This window comes from Garra rufa, chromosome 11, assembly GCF_049309525.1.
Source record: "Garra rufa chromosome 11, GarRuf1.0, whole genome shotgun sequence".
NCBI classification, from domain to species: Eukaryota; Metazoa; Chordata; class Actinopteri; order Cypriniformes; family Cyprinidae; genus Garra; species Garra rufa.
The window spans coordinates 49872603-49890652 of NC_133371.1; the positions used below are offsets into that span (position 1 = coordinate 49872603).

At 37.1% G+C, this 18050-nt stretch overlaps 2 protein-coding genes across 2 annotated transcripts; one reads left to right on the forward strand and one right to left on the reverse strand.

Annotated features, from left to right (window-relative positions):
- Nucleotides 1-3667: 3667 nt before the first annotated feature.
- On the reverse strand, nt 3668-12554 carry LOC141345740 (histone-lysine N-methyltransferase KMT5B). Its single transcript, XM_073850634.1, has 10 exons — nt 12326-12554; nt 11163-11488; nt 10908-11055; nt 10656-10821; nt 7834-7943; nt 7580-7746; nt 7470-7489; nt 7225-7361; nt 5334-5533; nt 3668-5244 (listed from the first exon to the last, which is right to left on the reverse strand). Exons 2-10 carry the CDS (start codon nt 11314-11316, stop codon nt 3938-3940), a joined length of 2409 nt encoding a protein of 802 aa, XP_073706735.1. The 5' UTR covers nt 11317-11488; nt 12326-12554; the 3' UTR covers nt 3668-3937.
- Nucleotides 12555-15031: 2477 nt separating this feature from the next.
- LOC141346095 (uncharacterized) lies at nt 15032-17632 on the forward strand. Its single transcript, XM_073851008.1, has 2 exons — nt 15032-15394; nt 16376-17632. The coding sequence occupies exon 2, from the start codon at nt 16448-16450 to the stop codon at nt 17570-17572; it is 1125 nt and encodes a 374-aa protein (XP_073707109.1). The 5' UTR covers nt 15032-15394; nt 16376-16447; the 3' UTR covers nt 17573-17632.
- The last annotated feature ends 418 nt before the right edge of the window (nt 17633-18050 follow it).

An 18050-nucleotide genomic window follows, 5' to 3' on the forward strand; every position in this document is an offset into this window, starting at 1 on the left:
AGTGTTTTGTGGTGGATAGAAGGAAAATATGTTGGCTATGCAATTTTATTATGCAAGACAAAACCTAGGTTAATCAGTGAGACGTAAATGAAAGGAAAATATGACCAAACAGTTTTCGAATATAACCGATACCGAAATAAATAAAGTCGCTTTTTATAAATGAGGAAGAAACAGGTTACATTTGAAGTCAATAAAATATTGTAGTACATATATCTAGCCATCTACAGTGGTTGTCAAAATTATTATAATAACACTAGTATTTTCAACAGCTAAAAATGGTTTAAAGTCAGCTATTTCTATCATTTGCTGTAATGTGTCAGTAGGAAACATCAGTTTACATTTCCAAACATTCATTTAGCCATTATTTGTAATAATCCAATGAGATTTTTGTTTGCACAAGGAGTCTGACAACAGCCATAGCTCCACACAGAGATCTGAAACGGAGACTAAATCCAGAAGAACTGTGGCAACATCTCCAAGATGCTTCAAGCTATACCTGAAAAATTATGCGTATAAGTACACCTAGTGCAAAAGCTGCTTTAAATGCAAAGGATGGTCACACCAAATGTTGATTTAATTTAGTTAATAGAAGTTAATTGACACAGAAAATGTATTTATGGCATTGTTTTTGACAGCATCCTCATTTTACAGCATGTGCCTAAAACTTTTAACAGTACTGTAGTTTTGCAGGTAGGTTTTTTTAAGCATCTTGGAGACATTGCCACAGTTCTTCTGGATTTAGTCTGTCTCAGTTTGTTCTGTTTCTTCGTGTCATTTCAGACAGACTGAGATCAGATCAGATCTCTGTGTGGAGCACTGGCTGTTGTCAGACTCCTTGTGCAAACAAAAATCGCACTGGATTGTTACAATTAATTGCAAAATAAATGCTTGGAAATGTAAACTGATACTTCCTATTTACACATTACAGCAAACAGATAGAAATAACTGACTTAAAGCAATTTTTTAGTTGGTGAAAATACTAGTGTTCTAATAATTTTGGCCACCATTGTAATACAAAATAAAAATACACACCCAAATGTGGACAATGGTAATGTTTCTCTCAGTGCTGTTATGAGGGACACTGTATTCCTCTGTGGTAAGGCTTTTTAAACTGTTCATGGAGCCTGAATGAGGTGTTAGATAACGAAGATAATGAATACAATGTGTAGGTCCCCAAGACATGGATTGAAAACCACTGGAATAACTTATTTATTGGGCCTGGGGGAGAGAAGACCCACCAATTAAAAATTTGTTCCAGGCTACAGAAATTAGGCAATGACCTAAATGATACTCAAAGATGCTGTCAGGATTGTGTCTTGTTCTGTTCTGTTTTCCTAGTGTTTTCCCCCTGTGTTTCTAATGTAATTGGTTTAGTCCTTGTTTCCCCCCATTGGCTAGTATTAGTTTGGTTCAGTCTTGCCCATATTTGTACTTCCCCTTGTTTGCTCGTTTGTAGCCACTCTCCTGTCTCAGTGTATAAATAGTCTTTAGTCTCTCACTCCCATTGTCTGGTGATAATATCTCTATGTGTTTGTCTTGCGCCTCGGTTTTTGTTTGTAAAGTTGCGACGTGTTTGTGTTCCCCTTGGCTTTTGTTTAGTTTATTCAAATATATAGTGTGTTATTTGCTACCTTGGGTCTCCTCCTGCTTTCCCTGGCTCCTCGTCTCCAGCACATGTGACAGATGCACTATGGGGACCAAAAACCAGGAAACACGAATAACTTCTGAAAATAAGCCCAGAATAAACTGCTTTTTGTAAACTTTAAGTGAAAACAAGTCCATAGTTCTAGATATTCCACACCCTTTGCATGCTTGTTTCTTTATTGTAATTCAAATTCTTTATTACAATTTAAAATGTCTGCAATGCAACTTCAAAAGGTAGAACTGACTCTAAAAAAATATAAAGGTGACAATATGATGTTATGGTACTCTTAGCTCCAAATTCACTTTATTTAAAACAAATTCTTTGTTTTTTCAGCATTTTTGTGTATTTGAACCCTTTCCAACAATGACTGTATGATTTTGAGATCCATCGTTGCACACTGAGGACAACTGAGGGACTCATATGCAGCTATTACAGAAGATTCAACTCACTGATGTTTCAGAAAGAAAATTTTAAGAGACTTTTGAACAGAATGAAAAGTGCATTTTTCTTATTTTGCCTAAATATCATATATTTTTTTCATATATTACTGCCCTTCAGAAGCTACAGAAGATACGTACATTTTTCCCAGAAGACAAAATAAGTTAAATTTACCCTGATCTTTAAATTCTAAAAGTTTTCACCCCCGGCTCTTAATGCATTGTGTTTCCTTCTGAATCATCAGTGAGCATTTGAACCTTCTGTAATAGTTGCATACGAGTCCCTTAGTTGTCCTCAGTGTGAAAAGATGGATCTCAACGTCATACACTCATTTTTGGAAAGGGTTCAAATGCAAAGAATTTGTGGGACCTGAAGGATTTTACTGATGAACAGCAGGCAGTTTAACTGTTCAGGACAAACAAGGGTCTCATGAACAACTATCACTAAACAAAAAACACATCAGTGGATCGTTAACAATCGTTTTTATAAATTCAGCTACTACTTTCTCTTGTGGACTAAATGTAAACATCTTTTATGTGAAATATCTTACTCAGGTCAGTACTAAATAAAAAATAAAATTCATTTTACATGCTCTCTCTTATCTTGGTAAAATAATTAACATTTTGCAGATTCTGGAAGGTGTATGTACATTTTGACTTCTAATAATGACACCAGACAAAAAGTATCTTGAAAATGAGTTTTATAGTTTTCAAGTACTTAAAACAGTTAAATAAAAACAAGTCCCAGAATATACAGAGTGAACAGTATGCCCCCAGATTATGTATACATCCTACATTGTTACTGTCATGATGCTCTTAAAAGTCAGTTTGTAAGCTTGAGACCATAGGAGTTTTGTGATCATTAGGATAAGAAGCTGATGGCTTCTTAAAAGCCCACAGATGGCAGACCTTTGACACTACAGAATGTAAAGTATATAATGAAAGAAAAGATAGGAAAAAAGGTACAAATAAAAATAGCCTAATATGGCAGCTGCCTACTTATAGGATCAACAATGGAAACACAAACAACAGCTTTGAATACCTTAGCATTTTTTTTTTGTTTTTATCCTTTTTAGGCAGAGCACAAAATGCACACGAAGCCACAAAGTCAATTAGATGTACTGAATACCACAATGAGCATGATTTAGGAAAACAGATTCTTGATTGATGATGTTTCAGTACAACTTATCTCTTGAGGACTTTTATCCGTAGGCACGCTTCTCTATGGACTTCCAAGGTCACACAAAAAGGGTCTGACGTTCACAGAATAAGAATTCAATCGTCCAATATTCTTAATGGACCAGCACCAGGCCACCACAATGAGCACCACGGCCTTCCATGGCCAAAAAATCGGACACATGATAAAAAGTATTTTGATACAAAAGAAGTGGAGAGATCTGTATAAATTTGAGCTCCTCTGCACGTTTGTTTGCTCAACGATTCCCTTTAAGCCAGATCAAGCTGAGGAGCGAGACGTGAGACGCATGTGATTCTTGTGCATGGGAACACTGTTGTCGGAATATGACGTGTCAACCTTTTGAGGCGAAACCATGCATATGTTTCCAAAGTAGATTAACGTCTTGCAAACAAAGCCAAGAAGGTTTATGGAATAAAACAGTTAAGCTGGACAGAATGCCAACGAACATCTGCACATTATCAGACTCGGATAGAATTCATACATAACCTGTACACTTTCTACAATATTTATATTCATAGTGAGGAAACAATAAAGAAGTGCCATCACTAAAAGGTAAAGAAAGATATTTTGCCATGATTTAATTGTACATTTGCATTTTCTATTTAAATTACATATGTTCAAAATGAACATGATTGAAACAATGGATATTTACACAGCTTATGCATTGAGTCTGAGGGACTGATCTTCTCGTCGTCTGGAGGAAATGTCAATGTCTATGGAATCTTTGCCCACGATGAGGCGCAGACGTTTTGCTGGTGGGAGCGGGATGAAATCATCCTCGTTATCAAAGTAGTCTTCTTCTTCGTCCTCCGAGGACAGCGATTCCACTTCCATGTTCTGACCTACCTGAGCGTCTGCATTGTGATCCAGAACATCCCCCAAGGTCACGTCCTCCGGGTAGGCGCGATGCAAACCCGTGCTGTCTTCCTCCCGCTTCAGTTGGATCTTCAGCTTGGTGGAGCTGCTGTGGGGGCCGTGGCTGAAGCCGTTGTTCAGTTTGGCCACGTACGAGCTACTTCGGTCCTTCTCGTGCTCCTTGCTGAACTTGATGCTGATTTTGGAGGAGCTGGAGGGGTTGGTCTCTCTGGCCTCGTTCTTACTGCTGCTGCTGTCTCGACGCCGGCGTAGTGTTATCTTGGGGATGCCTGAGTTGTTCTGCAGAATCAGCTGGGCGTCGTAGCGCGTGATCTGCCGCTTCTTCTTGCCCTTGCCTCGGCGCAGGGCCTTGCTGCTTTTAGCCGAGCCGTTGTAGTGCTGGTGGCGGTCCGGCAGGCCGAGTACCACCTTCCCACAGTCTGCTACATCTGCAGCCCGAACCGCGTGCCGCAGGTCGGGCACGCCCTCCTGGAGGAAGGACTCGCCGTAGGAGCCGGAGTCTTCCTGTTTTATCGACCTCCTGCGTCTGGGACACGTCCCTTTCTTAGGACAGCTGGTCTCCAAACTAGGGGTGTTCATCTGGTGCCCCGGCGTCACGGGAATGAGCTCTCCAGGCTCTGGCTTGAGGTCTATGCCTGGGCTAGACGGCTGACCTGATGCCTGCGTGCCATCAGCCCCCTGAGCACCGAGAGAGGTCCTCGTGGACCTACGAGTTCTGTAAGGGCAAAGTATGCTGTCCTTGCAAGGGGAAGCACCCTTCAAAGAGCTCTGATTGTTTTCTGATGGGTGCGATACACCGCCTTTGCCTCCAGAGCTGCGTCTGTCTGTGTCTCGTCTGGAGGACTCCTTGAGATTCCCACTGGCGCTCCCTCGGCTAGGTTTTGTCCATAAGCCTCGACACCGTCGTCTTCCTTTCGGCAAAGGCTGTGTGGGCTTTGACTTAAGTCTCTTTGGTAAACTTGAAATATTCGCTTGACTTCGTTTTGAGGATGAGGTAGAAGAAGGAGTGCTTGACAGAGTTTGTCTTGTTACAGCTTTAGCTTCTCCGTGCTTTTTGACACAGGACTGCGAAGTCCTCTTGCGTAATGCTGGAAAAAAAAATGAAGGAAGAGAAATGATGAGCTTGAGCTGTAACGGCATTGTTAGTATCAAAGGTCTAGTTTTACAGGTCTCTCACATGTTTGTACAGTGGTTGGTTCCTGAGAGTCTGCCTCGGCATTGGAGCTGACAGACTGGCTGTCAGAGTTCCTGCAACTTTCGCCCAGCTTCTTCAGTCTGTTCAGACGCTTGTCTGTCTCTCTGAGGCCATACTTGCTGTTGATGACCGGAGTCTCCACAGGCAAGCCTGCTTTTGACTTAAAAGCTCCAGTTCCGCGTCTGAAAGGAACATTAAACTGTACATTTAACAAACAGATTTTTGGAGCAAATACGTTTAAATAAAACCTAAATTTCCCCTTTAATATTATTATGTTAAAGGATTAGTTCCTGAAAAAAACAATTTCAGATAATTTACTCTCCCCATGTCATCCAAGATGCTTGCCTTTCTTTCTTCAGTCTAAAAGAAATTACGGTTTTGGAGGAAAACATTCCAGGTTTTTGCTCCATATAGTGAACTTCAATGGGGATCAATGGGTTGAGGGTCCAAATTGCAGTTTCAATGCAGCTTCAGGTGGCTCTACACAATCCCAGCTGAGGAATAACAGCCTTATCTAGCAAACATGATCGGTCACTTAAAAAAAATATATATAAATACATTCTATCGTTCTTAACTACAAATGCTCATCTTGCACCAGCTCTGTATTGCACGTCTACGACTTCACGAAAGGTCACACGCAGTTATTCATCTGTGTACTCAGGTTCAAAAGATTAAATGAAACAAGAACATGGTCTTTTTTCAATTAAATGCTATTTGTTATATAGGCTAATTATTTTCTGACTTTCTTTTGTTGCTTGATTAACATCCACAGACAATAGCACCTAAATTAGGCAGCTGTCCTTTTAAAACCGAATGCACGGATGCAATATACTAATACTTGTCTGATAATCTCCCAACTGTTTACGTTCACCTAAGACGTAACCAAGAGCGTTTACATGAATACTCGTCAAACCGGACAATTCATCATAATTTTGTGTGCATTTCTCTATTCATGAGACACGATAGAGTACTCGTGCGTGTGTGAGAGATGCTGCTTCAGTGTCTGCGCTCAAAAAAACTGGACCAAACTGACTTCTCTTTTGCGTCATCAAATGTCTGTGTATATCTTACTCCCAGATATTGACATTTTAAAAAGTTTTATGAGACGTGCAGCTAATGTATGCCAGCCTCCTAACCACAGATTTTTTCTGAATGAATCTTTCAAAACGAGTTTTTGTTTTGATATATTTATTGTTTTTGTTGGTGAAAAAATGCTGATAATTTCGTCAACGTTTCAATGGTTCGCTAGAAAAGACACCTTGGCTGGAACCATGTAGAGCCCTTTGAATCTGCGACTTGGACCTTCAACCTGTTGGCTTGCATTGAACTCCACTATATGGAAAAAAAAAAATCCTGGAATGTTTTCCTCAAAAACCTTAATTTCTTTTCGACTGAAGAAAGAGAGACATCATGGATGGCATAAAGGTGAGTAAATTATCAGAAAATTTTAATTCTGGAGTGAACTAACCCTTTAATATTAATTTACAATTTAATATTAAGTAAACTATCTTTTAATGTTTAAATATTACATTTAATATTAGTAAATGTAATAATAAAAATAGTAATTATTATTAATATTTAATTTTGTAGCTAGTATGCATAAATGGTGAAATGTTACATATAAATTTTATACTCAAATGTTTTTACTAATATGTATGCATTAAAAATTACATTAATTTAAATTCAATTAAATATTACATTAGTTCCTAGTATTTAAATGTTTAAACTACTACTTGAGCATTATTTCAATAGAACGACACATTGTAACCGCTTCTAAAATGACCTTCCAATACAAAATGCTGTTATATTCATTCATTCCCAACTGCTGAATTGAAATAAGCACGAGAAACTATAGGCATGCAGCGCATGATACCTTTCACAAGTATAGCATTCACAGAATTCATTGTTTTCTCCAAAGAATCCATCTCCATAGTAACAGGAGATCTCTTCCCCCGGTTCAATGTCCCGCAAAACCTTCACACAGGCTGTATCTCGGCCTGTTGACACAAACTGTAACACACACCACATATCAGCAAAATTTAATTTTTAATTTCTCAGTTAATCTTCAAGTTAGTCTTCATTTTATAGAAAGCAGAGTCCAGCCTCATATGACCTTACCTTGCAATTTGGCCGGCAATCTGTAAAAAAACATTAAACACCTTAAATTTACTACCACAACATACCTCAGTGAAATTACATCATTTATTGATCTGGTGTGACTGTAATACCGTGGTTAATAAAAGCCGCAGGTCCAAGCCAGAGTTGCGCGCAGTTTTTGCGTGTAGAGTACATGACACTGAAATCATTCTCTCCATGTCGAAGCAACATCCTCTCTTCACTTGGAGACAACTCAGCAATGCAGCCCACAAGATGTTCAATTTTATCATTCCTCTTCCTGTAATGTGCACAGTAAAAATACATGATGAAAACTACAATCAAATTAAGTTGATGATTTATTGATTACGTAAAAACGTGAGCTCACCAATCTTTTGTTGCTACAATTTTGGCTCCGTTTTGCTCAGAGGAGTAGCGATTGCAAGGAAGGATCTCAAAGCCGCTGTCTGAAGCAAACATGCGTAGGTAAACAAACACCTACCAGGACATGAGAGGGAAAAAAAATTTAGATATGTAAATATTACATTGCATGAATAAGCAAATGTGTTTACACAAACAGTATATTTAGTTTTAACATTGTAGCAAAGAAACATTTTTATTAAATGCATAATGAAATAATAAACAAGCTTTTAATATTTAAATATTGCATTATGCATAAACCGTTTAAATGATTCTTTAAAAGTCAATTTTAATTTTTAAATACTAATAAGTATTTGGAGCAAATATGCAAATACAAATTGTATCATTTTAACTATTAACTTCATTAAATATTAAATAACAATATTAATTCTTAAATATTAAATTACATTTAATGTTAACATTTGAAGCAAACAAATATTACTATTAAATGTTAATATTTATATTTATTATATTATTAATAATTATTAAACTTAATTTTGTATACACGTAATTTAGCATTTAATACTAAACATTTATTTAGAGCAAATATGTAAAATACATAATACAATTTAAGATATTAATTTTATCATTCAATATGAAATTAATGTTCATATTTAAATATTTGAAGCAAACAAATATTACAAATATGTTAAAATTAATATGATTAAAAAATATTAAATATGTTAATACAAATACTATTAAAACAAATGTTAATATTAATTTTATGAATAAACATTAAACTTGTAATTATTTAAATATTTAATATGATATTAAATACTAAACATTTAATTGGGAGCAAATATGTAACTACAAATAGTACAATTTGAAATATTTAATTAAATATTAAACAATATTAATGAAAATATATTGTTTACATATTTAATACTAAACATTTAAAGGATAACTTGCCAAAATGCAACCTGGGCTGTTTCTTTTAATCTGTACACGAGACAAACATACATCTAAAAGCATAATTACGACAAACGAGCCGTTTTTGAGACTGACCGTGATTTCGCTTTGTTTTCAATGGCCGGTTAATGGGAATACTAGGGGCATAAATATTTTTACAACACTAAGAAGGCTCGACACGTACCACTGTATATGGGAATGTGTGAAAGTTAAACCCTTTTGGCAAGGTATTATTGAAATGATTGACCAAATTTTATCAAAGAAATTACCACTGGATCCTAAGATTTTTATCCTGGGTATATATCCTGTCAGCCCTCTCTTACAAAGCAAAGAGGTCAGATTCATAGAAATGTGTACTTTACAAGCTAAACGTATTATTGCTCTTAATTGGAAAAATATAAATGAACCTAGAATTGGAAAGTGGATTAAAGAAATGGTGTTGTATATGTCAATGGAAAAGATCACATACATTGTCAAAAAGAAACAAAATGTGTTTGAAGATATCTGGAGACCTTTTAATAACTTCCTAAAGTACAATGTAAATGTTGGCAGTCTGCTACAACAAGAACAAGCTCTGAGGGAGTAGGGTAGTATTATGGTCTAAACAGAGACTTGGGAAACACTCTTAACTGTGCAATCTGTTGTGATATGCAAACGGAAAAAAGTAATAAATATATTGTACAAAAAAAAAAGGCTCGACACACCATGAAACTTTGCTCGAAGTATCGCCTGGGTCTCTACACATGAACTCGAGCATTGAGAAAATTGTTTGTGTACACAGAGTTTACTAAAAAGAAAGTTTTTGAACAACTCACTTTCACTGTTTGGGTTTCCGCTCGCGGCCGTCTTGCCAGTCAAGAAGTGTCGATCTCCGAATGCGAGGATGGATAGCTCCTAAAGCATATTTCCATATAAATGCACGGCTAATTCGTTGTTTTGTCGCAAGTGAAAAACAATATTAACCTTCTAGTTGTAAAAAGAGCCTCATATAAGCCTAATATTTCGTCTTATGGAGTCCATTCATTCGCATTTGGAGATCGACACTTCTTGGCTGGCAAGACGGCTGTGAGCGGAAACCCAAACAGTGTAAGTGAGTTGTTCAAAACCTTTCTTTTTAGTAAACTCTGTGTACACAAACAATGTTCTTAATGCTCGAGTTCATGTGTAGAGACCCAGGCTATACTTCGAGCAAAATTTCATGGTCTGTCGAGCCTTCTTAGTGTTGTAAAAATATCGATTTTGATGGGCTCAAATTTATGCCCCTAGTTTTCCCATTCACCGGCCATTGACAACAAAACGAAATCACGGTCAATCTCAAAAACGGCTCGTTTGTTGTAATTATGCTTTTAGATATATGTTTGTCTCGTTTACAGTAAAAAAAAAAAAAAAAAAAAAAAAAACAGCCCAGGTTGCATTTTTGGCAATAGTTATCCTTCAATTTGGTTATTATTTATTTATTCCCTTTTTAACACCATGCCAGCATCAAGGCTATTTAGGCTATTTAATATGCAGCAAATAGGTAAAATACAAATAGTACATTTTTACATATTAACAGAATCATTTAAAAATTACATTTAATATTTATATTTAAATATGTAACTGAATATTTAACACTAAACAATTTGGAGCAAATATGTAAATACAAATAATACAAATTTAAATATATACTTTTTATAATTTTAAATATTCAATAAATATTACTTAATATTCACATAATTATTAATATAAAATGTTACTATTTTGTTTAGAAAATAGGTTTTTCTTAAAAATGTGTAAAATATTTAATTCAATATTTAATAAACATTGTTTATGTAGTAATATAGACCTGAGAAAAAAAAAAGTGTCATTGAGAATTGAGATCTTTCAAAATGTATCATTTACATGTGCTTTGAACAGCTTTTCTTGAGACTTGGTCTTGTTGAGAAAGTGATGTCTCGTCCAGTCACCACCGGTCAAAGAATGAAAAGCTTTTTCCAGGTTGTCATGCTTCTTAAAAAGCTCGATCACTTCCCTCAGCTCCCTTTGCCGCCCTTTAATTGGTCGAAACCTAAGAAGAAGCATCACATTAACATAAACGACAAGCTTCTTGACCGCAGACGCAAAGAATCTGAATTTAACAAACTAGAAACACACCTGGTGTTCATCTTGTGGGTCTGGAAGCCAAGGTAAGGATCCAAGATCAAACTGGTGCTCAGATCATCATATTCACACAACTCCTTGGCAGTCATTCCCGATGAGGGGACATGGCGCCTTTCTACCTCTGGGGGCGCCCCACCACAACCTGTTAGAGGACACAGCACAGATTACCATTGAGAACAGAACCAAGATGCTGCATTTGTAAAGAAAAAAATCAAACAAACTGATAAGATGGTATAGCAATGAACTTACGTCGACTGCATCTTCTACCACTCGGCGAGCCCTTGCTTTGACGTAGATGGGCTCTCTGTGTGTTTTGCAGCCTGGACTTGCTTACGGGCTGATTACTGGAGAACCTGCTGCCATGTCTCCTGCCATTCAGCACCATGTTCTTGGATTCTCCCATCTACTTCATACCAGCTGGCGGTCTGAAGAAGGCGCATTGAGCTTCTGTGTGCTTCTGAGAAACCATTCAACAAGGAGACAGCAGAAACCACTGGGCTGAAGCCTGGTCTGTCGTCTTATCTGCCAGGATACTCCAAATCAAACTTCACTTGTTTCTTCAAGTGTTACTTCACCTATACAAAACAATACATTAGTATTATATTCTGCTAATAAACAAATGTATTTTAGAAATTTCAACAATCATATTAGCGGTTTAACGCATGATTAGCATGCAATGAATATAAAAAAAGTGTTTTCAAATATTTTTGCGTATAGAGCGCCACTCCCTGGATGCTATTGGAAACAACAAAACCTGCCTTCAATTAAACTACAAACCTTGAATTCACAATCGAGACTGTCTTCTAAATAATGCCGCATTGATTAATATTTAACAAATGTAATGTTATACATAAAATATATTTGATAACTTACATACTTCTCCAATGTGGCTAAAGCACTCCCATGTCAGCAACGGTGTATTTAAATCCCAACACAAACCACATTAACGCCGATTTAAGCCTATACCCCAAATTAGTGTTTTTTTAACACCTAAACGCAATGTTTAGATGATATAATGACTTTAAAGTGTTAATACAACGAATTGTGTCGCTTAATGTGAGGCTAACAGCCTTAACTAGCCGTTAAAGTAAACATTCGATGAACGCTAACTAGCTTAGCATCGAGCTAACAAAACAATGAGGCTCGCCGAACCGGCAGAGCATTTGCAAAACAGAGTTCCTGACGGATATTCCAGCACTGTAATAATAAACACAAGCTCATGATTACACCTCATAAATTTTATTTCAGAGATTATTGTAAAAGATACTGACTTTAACCGATGATAAAATGACTAACTTATCCCACTGGGCCTAACCGTGCAGCTAACTGCGAGATTGCTAGGCGACACCCGGAAAAGCCCTGAGCAGGAGGGATCTCGGTTGGCATAAGCACGCAGTACGCGAAATACTCACTTTATTCCCTTCTGTGTTAAGGTTAGTCCATCAGCAAAGTCCACTGCGATCCAAAAATGTCATAATGCCAAAAATTGTCCGAAAATATTACATTAAAATTCAAGATGGCTGCCGTTTCCAGATCAACAGAGACGACAGGACAACCGAGCCGCCTCGGAAAGAAATAGACCCAAAATGTTTGAATAATCGGCGCTAATTTGACGCTAGCTCCTTCTTACTACCCCCCAAACTGTCCATACAATACCATCGGGCAAAGAAAAGGTGTCTGGATGGTGAACAAGCGCTATAAACGCCTCGACAAACTCAGATGTATACAAAGACAGCGTTGTTGTTGTACCCCTTTAAATGTGCACTTGCGGCTCAGTGCGCTTGTGTTTCCGTGGAGCTGCAACAGCATCCCACCGCACCATCGCCTCTCACAAATGTACACTTTTCTGCTTTAAACTTTATTCTAGCAACTTCTAAGACAAATAACATGAGCGTGTATATGGAACAGAGAAAAACAAAGTATTTTTGTAAGTCCTAGAGAATAAATGTATTGCAAAATATATTTCAGAATTTTTTTAGCATTGAAAACTTGTATGAAACGTAATATCTTTTTAGAAGCTTATACACCAGTTATGTATTTTATGCAAGTAATTACAACTAACATTTTAGTAATTAAGATATACTGAGTATTGTGCCACAAGTCTGTTGTTGTAAATTAATGACAGTAGAGCAAAGTCAATGTTTTTCAAAATTATCGTCACTGATTTAAAAAATATTTACACTGAAGCTCAATAAATAAAAACAACTAGACAAAATAAAACAACAAATAGACATTAAAAAAAACACCAGTCAAAAGATTTTGATTTGCTGTTCAAACATTTATTATTATTATTATAAATATTTAAAACAGGTCAGTAAACCTTTTGTAACATATACTATACTATACAAAAGCTTGCAGTCAGTATATTGTTTTAATGATAGAAATGAATACTTTTGTTTAGCAATTGGTCAAAAGTTATGATAAAGACTTTTAGGCCCGGTTTCGCAGACAGGGCTTAGGCTAAACCAGGATTAGGCCATAGTTCAATTAGAACAATTCAGTAATTTTTATAAACATGCTTACAAAAAATAAATAAATAAATAAATTGTTGGTGTGCATCTTAAGACAAAACAAAGGCACTGATATATTTTAAGATCAAACGGTGCAATTTTATTTCAGTTGAAACAACTCAGACTTACATTTTAGTCTAGAAGGCTTAAGCCTTGTCTGTGAAACCGGGGGTTATAATGTTACAAAAGATTTCTATTTCAAATAAATGCTGTTCTTCTGAACTATTCATCAAAGAAATCTGAAAAAAAAAACAATCTACTCAGCTGTTTTTAAATGTTTTTGAGCAGCAAATCAGAATATTAGAATGATTTTTGAAGGAACGTGACTGGAGTAATTATGCTAAAATTCAGCTTTGAAATCAGGAATAAATTACATTTTAAAATATATTCAAATAGAAAGCAGTTATTTTAAAGTGTAAAAATATTTCAAAATGTTACTGATTTGCTATATTTTGGATTAAAGAAATGCAGGCTTGGTGAGCAAAAGAAAATTCTTTAAAAAGCATTAAAAACCTTACTGTTCAAAAACTTTTGACTGGTAGTGTACTGAGCTATCAGAACATTTGACACATAACTTGTAAAAGGTGTTACGGTTGCACAGAAAATATTTATTTTTAAAAAATGATGTATTTTTTACAGCCAGTAAACCACTGTCTAAAATGTCAAACAATGTCAGATATGTTTAAAAAGAAGAAAAGTATGTATTTAGAAATAAACTTAAGATCGAGTTATATTTGAATAATTCATTTGTTATATGCATTTGAGATGAGATTGTAAATCTTGCTGCACATTATATTCTTTGATCCATAAACAAAATGACCTTACACAACTAAAAAGATTTATTTAAGGATTCAAATTGAAAAGTAAATGTAGAATCAGAAATGTCAACTGATAGGACTTTACTGTATGACAGTTGCATCAACACACATACAAAATAGAGGTGGATTCTATAAATAACGAAAAAAGTACATTTAGAATAGCTAAAAACAGTTATTAGAAAGGGACTATTAATGTAAAACACATTTAGGTTCCAAACGACGTTTGTATGAGTTTAGTTGTAATGGCTATACCAAACTGAACACGGGGACACATGACATTAAACAGGTTTGTGCCTACATGTGGCATTTACTGGTTCGTTCTTTTTTTATTTATTTACTGGTACGTTCATATCACGCTGAGACAACGGGATGACGTCAAAGAACAGCTGAAACGGCGATTTAAATTAGTTCACTGAATCGAACTGTTCGAAAGAACCGATTCGCTGAAATGATTCGGACTTCACATCATCAGTCTGTGTGATGTATGATTACGTTACCAGACACACGCTGTAAAATACGTTTTAGATTTTATTTTCACTTGTAACAGTGACCAGTGTGAAATACTCGTTAAATACAAAAGCAGCGATGGCAAAATGTGACAAAATGACACCTCTGCCGCTAGATGCGGAACTAATGACAGCAGAAATCTAAAAGCATTTTGAGCCTGTCCTTGGACCAGTTCTTTCGATCTGAATAATCGACAGAAACATCTACAGAGCTGTTCCCGGATCAGCCATAAACACTCAGCTTTAGCACGCACACTGATGATGTCATCCGCCGAGAACAACAACAGCCTCTCACAGGGATTCTCAGCACAGCTTAGCCGCTTAGTTTGCTCTAAAGTGCGGACTAATTCTCTCTAAATAAAAGCGTTTTTGAAGTAAGAGCTCGGGCAGACTATCACGATAGTGTGAGTGAAATTACCCCACTGAGCGAACTTTAGAACTGAAGAAATTTCACAGCTATCGCTACAAGATGTCAGGCCGCGGTGACAAGCTAACTAGGCGCTAGCTGGCTTTGCAAGTTTGTACATTTTGCTTTTGAAAAAAACTGCACGTCTTATTTCTTCCACCAGGCTCTCTGAGTAAAGTGCTACAGTGTATTTGCGAATAATATCAACTTGACATCTCAGAAATCCGCTGGTATGTTAAAGGTAAGTTATCCCAAGTGTTTCCATATTGTTGCTATTATAGTTAGAAATATATAAATTGCAGACTTAGACGTTAAAATGTTTTATTACTGAATAAGTTTTATGCATAAGATGCTTTGTCTTGTATCACATTAAAGCATGCTTAATTCAGTTTACGAACCCAGTGTGAATGGTTTCTTTCACAAATCGAATTGTATCAGTTACAACGGTGCCCTAGTTAAAACAATCATTCTGAGTGGATCTTTCAGACATAAATCGTATGTTCTCAACTGGAGGACCTGCAGATATTAAAACGTTTCAATACTGCATTTGTTTTATAGAGTGTTTTATAGAGTGTCATCATGAGTGTAACGAAACATACAAATTTAGCTGATTATTGCTGCTGAAAATGGTCAATTATTGTCATGTTTTGGCCTGTACCTATCGTTCAGACCAGAAAAAACATTTAGAGTGCTGTAGACTGCCAAAAGTTATAACAAACCAAATGCAAAAAATGGCAGTTGTGGTTGGCTAAACTAAACCAGGATTTTCAGTGCAAACTTTTGACAACATTCGTGCTTGTTCTTATTATTTCCGGTCAGGTAGGTGAAATATTAGGCTGATATCTTAATTAATACTGCTCTTGCGTATCTTTACCACCTATTAACTTTAGTTTGTTAAAATATTGCACCCTTCCCTGCTTAATAAAGTCCTTCTCCATATGATTTAGCAGCTTCCACACATTTTTTCCGTGATTTAGACACCATAAATTAGCAAAACATCGTATTCAGTAGTACATTAACCATGCAGTCCATGCTGTTGTTTACATCCAAGTGTCGCCAATATGGCTGTGTAACAAAATATTTGCTTTACAAATCAAATTGAATTAGTTACAGAGGTTCTTGAGTTATCCGATTTGATCAGAGTGCAACTTTCTGACATAAAGAACTTGCAGAGAGTGTTTATTGAGATGCACATTATAAATGACATTTTGTTTTCTGTAAGGTGCAGTCCAACTCTCAGTGAGAGAGCAAGACAAAAGGATGATCTTGAAGATTTAACCAAGCACTGACAAACATGCCTCAGAGGAAGAGAGCACTCGTTCCCGTTAATACAAGGAGAAGACTCAAAGGTGATGAAGATTATTTTCCTTTCAACTCCCTGCCGGTGGAATGTCAGCTCCATGTGCTCTCATTCCTCAGTGAGGTGGACAAATGCAACTCTGCGCTTGTGTGTGCGAGCTGGAGCTGCTTAGTGCGCTCCGGAAAGCTCTGGAGAGTCGCAGACTATTCCCGCCGTGGGGTGTTTCATCTGGGCCAGGAAGGTCTGCTCGTGTCCAACCGAGAGTTTGAGCGCTGGAGGTCTTGGGTTCACCATTACACCCATCATCTTATATCCCGTGGGGCTAGTTTGCTCACTCTGAAGGCCAGTTTTGATTTAGGGGACCAGTGCAATAAATGGGGCGAGCTCCTGTCGCACCTTCTGGAGAACGTTCATTGCCGGGATCTGAGTTATTTAGACTTGAACTGGACATTTACGCTCCTGGAGCCTCTTGACCTTCGTGTCCACACCAGTTCTAGTTCTCATCAAGACAATATTACCAAAATGGACCAGGTTAATAACTTTCAAATTCTCCTGGCTAGACTCGTCCACAGCTGTTCCAGGATTACCAAAATGCGCCTGCACTTCGATTGGTCTGAGACATCAGTAGCGCTGATCACTCAGTTTCAGCACCTCCGGATTTTAGAACTGAAGTACTTTTGGGTGTTCAAAGGGGTCAGTCCGAATACTTTACAGACGCTGACGAAATCACTCCCTAATTTGAAATCCCTCACACTCCATGTTCTCGTTCCCCTGCGAAATTTAGGGATCTCGTACACCCTTGAATCCCTTTCCCTCGAGTTCCTAGATGTGTCGCCTAGTCGAGGTCTGGTCTTCTCGTGCCTCAACCTCCCAGCGCTACGAGAGCTGCGGGCGAAAAAGATTGTTCGGGGCATTACTTTGGATCGCCGGACTCGACTCCGGATTCAGAGCCGATGGCCCTGCTTGTATCAGGTGTTACGTGAGGGGACGCCCAAACTTCAGGCCCTTAACAATGAAAGACTCCTTCCCAACTGGAAAGAACAAAGTTACAGAGAGCTGACGTCAATCCTCCAGCAGTCTTGCTACTGTCTTCAGCATTTAGACAGTTGGCTCTGGTGAAGTCGTGACTTAAACAATTAATGGCCTGAAGGGACACATCCTGAAGAAAACCATGTAGGACCAAAATGTAATCAGATAACACTTCTGCTGATCCTCTCTGTAATTATACATTGCCAACCCCTTGCTAGCAAACAATTGAATTAATTTTCATTATATGTCCAGATTTTGAACTATACAGTTTTGCTTAAAAGAGTTTCGGCTTGTGTTGTGCTATGAAGGTTTATGTTCCAGGCTGAAGTGTGTGCATTTTTTAGGAGCTTAGGTGAATGCAGGATTTTTTTCTATTGTGCAAGGATAAAGCGGATTGTGGCAATGGAGTATGGAAAGCTTTGACAAGAACTTTAATTCCTTAAAACATTTCAGTCCTTGTGTGTTTCAGTAAGAATCGTAAAAAAATAGAGGGGTTTTTGTCTTTATTTGTGTTTTGTTTGTTTTTTTGTCTAGATTTTATTCAGTGTTTTCAGCTATCTGTGACCTA